The 10,718-nt window shown below is 28.3% G+C and overlaps 2 protein-coding genes and 1 pseudogene across 2 annotated transcripts; all 3 read left to right on the top strand.

Annotated features, from left to right (window-relative positions):
* On the top strand, positions 1–368 carry LOC104733667 (annotated as a pseudogene).
* LOC104732233 (putative defensin-like protein 20) lies at positions 7,400–7,838 on the top strand. The gene is made up of 2 exons (XM_010451771.1): positions 7,400–7,502; positions 7,593–7,838. The coding sequence occupies exons 1-2, from the start codon at positions 7,445–7,447 to the stop codon at positions 7,811–7,813; spliced, it is 279 nt and encodes a 92-aa protein (XP_010450073.1). The 5' UTR covers positions 7,400–7,444; the 3' UTR covers positions 7,814–7,838.
* On the top strand, positions 10,013–10,451 carry LOC104732231 (putative defensin-like protein 20). Its single transcript, XM_010451770.1, has 2 exons — positions 10,013–10,115; positions 10,206–10,451. Exons 1-2 carry the CDS (start codon positions 10,058–10,060, stop codon positions 10,424–10,426), a joined length of 279 nt encoding a protein of 92 aa, XP_010450072.1. The 5' UTR covers positions 10,013–10,057; the 3' UTR covers positions 10,427–10,451.

The raw sequence follows: 10,718 nt of genomic DNA, 5'->3' as shown, positions 1-10,718 counted from the left end.
ATGTTAAGAACAAAGATTGTTTCTTTGGTTTTATTTGCAGCCATTGTGATTTGCATTGGTATGTTTTTGTTTTAGTATTAATATGTTAATTTTTTTTTATAAATCTATAGTGTTTGGAATTTATAAGCTCATTTCTATCAAAACTTAGGTTCCAGCAAAGTAGACGGACAAAAAAACATTGCACCGAGGGTATATAATATCAAATCGATATGTTGTAGAGAACATCCAAGGCTCGGAAGATGTCTTCCAGGCATAGATGATAAACATGATAATGATGGGAAATGTTGGAATATTGTGTTGAAGGATGCGAAAGAGGTGGCTTCTGCAAACCTTTTGGAAACAAACACATATGTCATTGTTATTGTTAGGGTTAATTGACCACGAAACGCTATATTTAATTAATGATATTCTACTTTTATGATGAGAAATGAAATTAAAAAATATATATTAAATCATCTTAAATATTTCAGCGTAATAAAAAGTTCATATGGAAACCCACATCATACTTTTCAAAATTTAATTATATGTTAACAAAATTTACTTGTATATGCACAATATATTTTTTATTAAAATAAAAATTATAGTGCTCTCACTTATAAATTGATTCATTAAATTATTAACAACTCATTGTGGCAAAATTGTATTATATGAATAAAGTAAAAAAAATCTTCAAAATTTTGTATTTTGTTATACCACCAATTCATTAGTTGCATGCATAAAACTATGAGACATCATATACTATATGTGATTATGATGAACTACTCACACGAACAACGGTTTCACGATATAGCTCTCCCCTAATACTCAGATCCACGACAGACGGTTCTGCATGTACGACATGATCTAGCTCAACAATGGACAAGCTTTTCCCTCCTTCAAGACTGATCCTTTGAAATATAAAATAATTTCTTTTCATGCGGTTTATAGGTAATTTTTTTAAACTGAGATCAAATCTTAAAATTTCAAAAACAGGTCTATTTTTGCATTAACAAAATAGAGAAATTTTAAAAATTGAAGCTAAATCTTAAAATTTCTTAAAACTGAAACTTAATTTTGCAATAACAAAAAGTTTATGGTGCCTATTTTTGTTACTTAAAAACCCAAAAAAATTAGAGGGCCAACATCATTATATCTTGGAAACATGTGAAGGACCGTGCGTAGAAAATATGTGAAAGGTCAACACTATATTTAATTAATGATATTATACTTTTATGATGGGAAATTGAAAAAAAACAAAAATTAATCCATCTTAGATATTTCAGCATAATAAAAAGTTCGCATAGAAATCCACATAATACTTTCAAATTATTCATATACCTTTAATTATATGTTAACAAAATTTAGTTGTATATGCACAATATATTTAAAATAAAAATAAAACTTCTAGTGCTCTCACTTATAAATTAATTCATTAAATTAATTAACAACTCATTATCGCAAAATTTTATTATATGAATAAAGTAAAAAAAAAACTTCAAAATTTTGAATTTTAGTATACCACCAATTCACCAGTTGCATGCATAAAACTATCAGACATCATATACTATATGTGATTATGATGTAGCACTCCCCTAACAATCGGATCCACGGCAAACGGTTTTGCATTTGTGTAACATCCGCGAACCAATTTTTATGGTTTTGGTGTGGGTGTCGATCGACACCCTTGGTGTATCGATCGACATCATGTTTTCCGGTTTGGTCCGATTTGTTTTAATTGCTGTTTGGTTCGGTTTGGTTCAATTAAAATCCCTAAATCGTAATATAAGCGTCTAAGACGAACTAGGGGTTTTGGGAAAGTCTCTTTTGGTCGCCGTTAAGTGAGAAAAAGAGAGAAAAGAGAGAAAAACGTTTCTGTGATTTTTCTGGGCTTGTTCTTGGTGATTTGGGAGAGATCTGAGGCTGTGGAAGTGATAACTGTTGCTGGGAACGAAGGAGAAGCTTCTGGAGGTGTTGATTCCAACGTTTCTCAATCCAATCTTCCTGTTCTTGAGGTGAGTGCTTGACCATGGTTGATCTAAGCATGAGATCTCTTTTGTTTGGGTGTTTTCCTTGTTGTTTGTGTTGTTTTGTTGCTTGGGTTCGTTGGTTTCGTGATTCCCAGTGATTCCCGAGGTGTTTGGGTGAGTTTGAGACGGTTTCGAGGTGGATTGAAACGGAAGTTCGACGTTCGTGTTTGCGCAGATCATGTCTACAGAAGCGGCATCGATCGACACCTTAATGAGTAGCATCGGTCGACACCTTTTTGGTGAAGCATCGATCGACACCCTTCAGTATCGGTCGACACCTGTTTTTGTGGCATCGATCGGCACCTCTCTTGTAGCATCGGTCGACACCAGTCTCAACCGAGACTTATTTTCCTGGTTTGATGTATTGCTTGTGTTTTGTTTGCTTGCTTAAACTTGAGGGTCTCATATGCTTGTGTGTATAACCAAGTAGATGGGAGGACGACCTCACTAAGTATTTATGATAATACTTACGCATCTCAATTGTTGTTTGTGGTGTGCAGGTAAAGGAAAAGTGTGATCGTGGAATCAAAGGCGATGAGGAGGAGGATGTTCTAGAGGCTTGATTGATTGTGGTCTAGCTATTGTTAGGTTGCTAGTTTTGAGATGATAGAACATTGTGGGATGTTGGAACCTTGCTATTTCATTGTTGGTTTTGATTATTGCATTATTGATTATTGGTTTATTTATGTTGGATTTCTTAATGGATTAATGGAATGGTTTCTTTGGTTATCCGCGGTTGTTGATTGTTGCTAGGATGTTAGTGGGTATGGGACCACTAGTGATTTATATTATATATATATATATAAAAAAGAAGGGTTGTTTCAATTTGCGACATGCTCTAGCTCCACGATGGACACGTTCTTCCCTCCTTTAAAACCAGCCCTTTAAAATTTAAAATAATTTCTTTTTATGTGGTTTATAGATAAAATTTTAAAACTGAGATCAAATCATAAAATTTTGGAAAACAAGTCTATTTTTTGCAATAACAAAATAGATAAATTTAAAATTGAAGCTTAATCTTAAAATTTTCTAAAACTGAAATTTAATTTTGCAATAACAAAAGATTTATGGTGCCTATTTTTTTTTACTAAAAAACTCAAAAAATTTAGAGGGCCAACATCATTATATTTTGGAAAAATGTGAAGGAACAGGCCTAGAAAATATGTGAAGGGCCAAAACTATATTTAATTAATGATATTCTACTTTTGTGACAGGATATGAAATTTTTAAAAAAATATTAATCCATCTTAGATATTTCAGCTTCATAAAAAGTTCATATGGAAACCCACATAATACTTTTCAAATAATTCATATAAATTTAATTATATCTTAACAAAATTTAGTTGTATATGCACAATATATTTTTTTATTAAAATAAAAATTCTAGTGCTTTCACTTATAAATTGATTCATTAAATTAATTAACAACTTATTATGGAAAAAAATTTTATTATATGAATAAAGTAAAAAAAAAGCTTCAAAATTTTGTATTTATTATACCACCAGTTCATCATTTGCATGCATAAAACTATGAGACATCATATACTATATGTGATTATAATGAACAGCTCACACGACCAAGGATTTCATGATGTAGCTCTCCCCTAACACTCATATCCACAGCAGACGGTTCTGTATGTACGGCATGCTCTAGCTCCACAATGGACAAGCTTTTTCCTCCTCCAAGACTGATCCTTTGAAATATAAAATATTTTTTTGTTCATGGAGTTTATAGATAAATTTTTTAAACTGAGATCTAATCTTAAAATTTTGAAAAACAGGTCTATCTTTGCAATAACAAAATAGAAATTTTAAAAATTGAAGCATTAAAATTTCCTAAAACTAAAACCTAATTTTGCAATAACAAAAAGTTTATGGTGCCAATTTTCAATACTAAAAACAAAAAAAAATTAGAGGACCAACATCAATATATCTTGAAAATATGGCAATAATTTTTTTATTTTGGCGAATTTGTTTTTCATTTTTTGGCAGGAATTGTTTCAATTTTGGTGACTATACATTTTTTCTGTCACTCAAAGAAAGGGTAACTTGGTCATTTTGTACATAAATAGGGGTAGTTTTAAGGGGGTATTTTTAAAAAAGAGCATGAAAAAATGGTATTTTTGAGAATACCCCAATTTTTTTTATATTTCTAGTTTAAGTCTATAAGATACATACCAAATTGAAATCAAATCACCAAAAATATAATGGATCTAAGTTTTGGTTACAGTTCAAAAAAGAATTATATTACGACATAATCAATAGAACCCATACAAAACTTAAAAGAAATAAATTAAATGTCGAGCCCTACTTATATAGGGCATTCTAAAAATGCCCCTTTTTCCATATCCCTTATTAAAAATACCCCTTCATGTTGATCATTTTTAAAACTACCCCTCTTTATATACAAAATGACAAAATTACCCTTTTTTGAGTGATAGCAAGAATGTACAGTCATCAAAATCGAAAATATTTTCCCGCCAAAAATAAAATAATTTCCCGCGAAAATTTTTTTTTTCCTACCAAAAAAAAAAATTTCCCGCCAAAATCGAAAATTTTTCCCGCTAAAAATATTGAAATTTATATCTTATAAAAACATTGTAAACACTTTTAAAAACCTTGTAAATGCTTTTAAAAAGCTTTTAAAAGCGTTTACAAGGTGTTAAAAACCATTTAAAACCCTTATAAAAACCTTGTAAACGTTTTTATAAGGTTTTTAAAAATATTGTAAAAGTGTTTACAAGGTGTTTAAAAACCTTTAAAAAATCTTTTTAAAAACCATTTGAAAACCTTTTAAAAACCTTTAAAAAACGTTTTAAAAACCTTGTAAACGCTTTTACAAAGTGTTTGGAAAACCTTTTAAAACTTTTTAAAAAATCTTGTAAAAGCCTTTACAAGGTGTTTATAAGGCTTTTATAAGGTAGAAACCTTATAAAACCTTTTAAAAACCTTGTAAATTTTTTTTGGCGGGAAAATTTTTTTTGACAAAAATTTTTTTGGCGGGAAATTATGTTCGAAAAAGTTTTGGCGGGAAAATATGTTGGAAATTTTTTTGGCGGGAAAATTTGTTTTTCTTTTTATTGATTAAAATATTTTTCATCTAAGGGTAAAATGATCATTAAAAATTAAAGGAGGGCAAAAATAAAAATGGCCAAAAATGGGGTATTTTTGAAAAAGAGTATAAAAAAATGGTATTTTTAACAAATTCTCTACTTATATTCATCTACTTTACCTTACAAAGTAACATATACATTTATTAAAATAATCATGCATATTTTGTTCTATATAAAAACAAAAATAAAAATATTTGTAAAATTTTGGAAAACAGATCTATTTTTGCAATAACAAAATAGATAAATTTAAATTGAAGCTAAATCTTAAAATTTCCTAAAACTGAAACTTAATTTTGCAATAACAAAAAGTTTATGGTGCCTATTTTTGTTACTACAAAACTCAAAAAAAAATTAGAGGGCCAACATCATTATATTTTGGAAACATGTGAAGGGTCGGGCCTAAGAAATATGTGAATGGCCAACACTATATTTAATTAATGATATTCTACTTTTATGACGGGATATGAAATTAAAAAAAAAAAATAATCCATCTTAGATATTTCAGCTTTATAAAAGTTCATATGGAAACCCACATAATACTTTTCAAATAATTCATATAAATTTAATTATATGTTAACAAAATTTAGTTGTATATGCACAATATATTTTTTATTAAAATAAAAATTCTAGTGCTCTAACTTATAAATTGATTCATTAAATTAATTAACAACTCATTATGGAAAAAAAATTATTATATGAATAAAGTAAAAAAAAGCTTCAAAATTTTGTATTTTATTATACCACCAATTCATCAGTTGCATGCATAAAACTATGAGACATCATATACTATATGTGATTATGATTACCAGCTCACACGAACAACGGTTTCATGATGTAGCTCTCCCCTAACACTCAGATCCACAGCAGACAGTTCTGTATGTACGGCATGCTCTAGCTCCACAATGGACAAGCTTTTCCCTCCTCCAAGACTGATCCTTTGAAATAAAAAATATTTGTTTTTTTCATGGAGTTTATAGATAATTTTTTTTAAATGAGATCTATTGTTAAAATTTTGAAAAACAGGTCTATCTTTGCAATAACAAAATTGAGAAATTTTAAAAATTGAAGCTTTAAAATTTCCTAAAACTAAAACCTAATTTTGCAATAACAAAAAGTTTATGGTGCCTATTTTTAATACTAAAAACTCAAAAAAAATTAGAGGACCAACATCAATATATCTTGAAAATATGGCNACCACCAATTCATCAGTTGCATGCATAAAACTATGAGACATCATATACTATATGTGATTATGATTACCAGCTCACACGAACAACGGTTTCATGATGTAGCTCTCCCATAACACTAAGATCTACAGCAGACAGTTCTGTATGTACGGCATGCTCTAGCTCCACAATGGACAAGTTTTTCCCTCCTCCAAGACTGATCCTTTGAAATATAAAATATTTGTTTTTTTCATGGAGTTTATAGATAATTTTTTTAAAATGAGATCTAATCTTAAAAATTTGAAAAACAGGTCTATCTTTGCAATAACAAAATAGAGAAATTTTAAAAATTGAAGCTTTAAAATTTCCTAAAACTAAAACCTAATTTTGCAATAACAAAAAGTTTATGGTGCCTATTTTTAATACTAAAAACTCAAAAAAAATTAGAGGACCAACATCAATATATCTTGAAAATATGGCAAGAATTTTTTTATTTTGGCGAATTTTTTTTCATTTTTTGGCGGGAATTGTTTCAATATTGATGACTATACATTTTTTCTGTCACTCAAAGAAAGGGTAACTTGGTCATTTAGTACATAAATAGGGGTAGTTTTAAAAATAGTTAACATGAGGGGGTATTTTTAAAAAGAGGCATAAAAAATGGTATTTTTGAGAATACCCCAAATTTTCTTATATTGCTAGTTTAAGTCAATAAAATACATACCAAATTGAAATCAAATCACCAAAAATATAATGGATCTAAGTTTCGGTTACAGTTCAAAGAAGAATTTTAATATGACATAATCAATAGAACCCATACAAAACTTAAAAGAAATAAATTAAATGTCGACCCCTACTTATATTGATCTACTTTACCTTACAAAGTAACATATACATTTATTAAAATAATCATGCATATTTTGTTCTATATAAAAACAAAAATAAAATTTTTTTGTCAAAGTCTGAATCCAATCTTTTTTGGAAATATTTAAAAAGGTTGACCAAAAAATTGTTTTCGTTACTATGTAGGATAATATTCATCGAACCCCTTGATTGTAGTTCTAACTATAAATACGAAACAACTTCTTCATTTTTTTTCATCCAAAAAAAAAAAGTCAAAAGTTTGCAATATTTTAGTATAACAAAGGTAAAAGAAAAAGATGTTAAGCACAAAGATTGTCTCTTTGTTTTTATTTGCAGCCATTGTGCTTTGCATTGGTATGTTTTTGTTTTAGTATGAATACGTTAAAATGTTTTTATAAAACTATTGTGTTTGGAATTTATAAGCTCATTTCTATCAAAACTTAGGTTTCAGCAAAGTAGAAGGACAAAAAAACATCGCGCCGTGGGTATATAATATCAAATCGATATGTTGTAGAGAACATCCAAGTCTCGGAAGATGTCTTCCGGGCATAGATGATAAAGCTGATAATGATGGGAAATGCTGGAAATATTGTGTTGAAGGATGCGAAAGAGGTGGCTTCTGCAAACTTTTTGGAAACAAACATATATGCCATTGCTATTGTTAGGCTTAATTGACCACGAAACGCTATACTTAATTAATGATATTCAACTTTTATGACGGGATATGAAATTTAAAAAAATATATTAATCCATCTTCAATATTTTAGCATAATAAAAAGTTTATATGGAAATCCACATAATACTTCCAAATAATTCATATAAATTTAATTATCTGTTAACAAATTTTGGTTGTATATGCACAATATATTTTTTTAAAAAATAAAAATTATAGTACTCTCATTTATAAATTGATTCATTAAATTAATTAACAACTCATTATCGCAAAATTTTATTATATGAATAAAGTAAAAAAACATCTTCAAAAATTTGGATTTTATTATACCACCAATTCATCAGTTACATGCATAAAACTATCAGACATCATATACTATATGTGATTATGATGTAGCACTCCCCTAACACTCGGATCCACGGCAAACGGTTTTGCATTTACGACATGCTCTAGCTCCACGATGGACATGTTCTTCCCTCCTTCAAGACCAGCCCTTTGAAATATAAAATAAATTCTTTTTATGTGGTTTATAGATAAAATTTTAAAACTGAGATCAAATCTTAAAATTTTGGAAAACAGGTCTATTTTTGCAATAACAAAATAGATAAATTTAAAATTGAAGCTAAATCTTAAAATTTCCTAAAACTGAAACTTAATTTTGCAATAACAAAAGTTTATGATGCCTATTTTTGTTACTACAAAACTCAAAAAAAAATTAGAGGGCCAACATCATTATATTTTGGAAACATGTGAAGGGACGGGCCTAGGAAATATGTGAAGGACCAACACTATATTTAATTAATGATATTCTACTTTTATGACGGGATATGAAATTTTTTTAAAAAAATAATCCATCTTAGATATTTCAGCTTAATAAAAGTTCATATGGAAACCCACATAATACTTTTCAAATAATTCATATAAATTTAATTATATGTTAACAAAATTTAGTTGTATATGCACAATATATTTTTTATTAAAATAAAAATTCTAGTGCTCTCACTTATAAATTGATTCATTAAATTAATTAACAACTCATTATGGAAAAAAAATTATTATATGAATAAAGTAAAAAAAAGCTTCAAAATTTTGTATTTTATTATACCACCAATTCATCAGTTGCATGCATAAAACTATGAGACATCATATACTATATGTGATTATGATTACCAGCTCACACGAACAACGGTTTCATGATGTAGCTCTCCCCTAACACTCAGATCCACAGCAGACAGTTCTGTATGTACGGCATGCTCTAGCTCCACAATGGACAAGCTTTTCCCTCCTCCAAAACTGATCCTTTGAAATAAAAAATATTTATTTTTTTCATGGAGTTTATAGATAATTTTATTTAAATGAGATCTAATGTTAAAATTTTGAAAAACAGGTCTATCTTTGCAATAACAAAATTGAGAAATTTTAAAAATTGAAGCTTTAAAATTTCCTAAAACTAAAACCTAATTTTGCAATAACAAAAAGTTTATGGTGCCTATTTTTAATACTAAAAACTCAAAAAAAATTAGAGGACCAACATCAATATATCTTGAAAATATGGCAAGAATGTTTTTATTTTGGCGAATTTTTTTTCATTTTTGGCGGGAATTGTTTCAATATTGGTGACTATACATTTTTTCTGTCACTCAAAGAAAGGGTAACTTGGTCATTTTGTACATAAATAGGGGTAGTTTTAAAAATAGTTAACATGAGGGGGTATTTTTAAAAAGAGGCATGAAAAAATGGTATTTTTGAGAATACCCCAAATTTTCTTATATTGCTAGTTTAAGTCTATAAAATACATACCAAATTGAAATCAAATCACCAAAAATATAATGGATCTAAGTTTTGGTTACAGTTCAAAGAAGAATTTTAATACGACATAATCAATAGAACCCATACAAAACTTAAAAGAAATAAATTAAATGTCGACCCCTACTTATATTGATCTACTTTACCTTACAAAGTAACATATACATTTATTAAAATAATCATGCATATTTTGTTCTATATAAAAACAAAAATAAAAAAAATTTGTCAAAGTCTGAATCCAATCTTTTTTGGAAATATTTAAAAAGGTTGACCAAAAAATTGTTTTCGTTACTATGTAGGATAATATTCATCGAACCCCTTGATTGTAGTTCTAACTATAAATACGAAACAACTTCTTCATTTTTTTTCATCCCAAAAAAAAAAGTCAAAAGTTTGCAATATTTTAGTATAACAAAGGTAAAAGAAAAAGATGTTAAGCACAAAGATTGTCTCTTTGTTTTTATTTGCAGCCATTGTGCTTTGCATTGGTATGTTTTTGTTTTAGTATGAATACGTTAAAATGTTTTTATAAAACTATTGTGTTTGGAATTTATAAGCTCATTTCTATCAAAACTTAGGTTTCAGCAAAGTAGAAGGACAAAAAAACATCGCGCCGTGGGTATATAATATCAAATCGATATGTTGTAGAGAACATCCAAGTCTCGGAAGATGTCTTCCGGGCATAGATGATAAAGCTGATAATGATGGGAAATGCTGGAAATATTGTGTTGAAGGATGCGAAAGAGGTGGCTTCTGCAAACTTTTTGGAAACAAACATATATGCCATTGCTATTGTTAGGCTTAATTGACCACGAAACGCTATACTTAATTAATGCTATTAATGATATTCAACTTTTATGACGGGATATGAAATTTAAAAAAATATATTAATCCATCTTCAATATTTTAGCATAATAAAAAGTTTATATGGAAATCCACATAATACTTCCAAATAATTCATATAAATTTAATTATCTGTTAACAAATTTTGGTTGTATATGCACAATATATTTTTTTAAAAAATAAAAATTATAGTACTCTCATTTATAAATTGATTCATTAAATTAATTAACAACTCATTATCGCAAAAT

The sequence above is a fragment of the Camelina sativa genome, chromosome 12, assembly GCF_000633955.1.
Source record: "Camelina sativa cultivar DH55 chromosome 12, Cs, whole genome shotgun sequence".
Lineage (NCBI taxonomy): Eukaryota > Viridiplantae > Streptophyta > Magnoliopsida > Brassicales > Brassicaceae > Camelina > Camelina sativa.
This window is presented reverse-complemented; position numbering and strand designations above follow the sequence as displayed.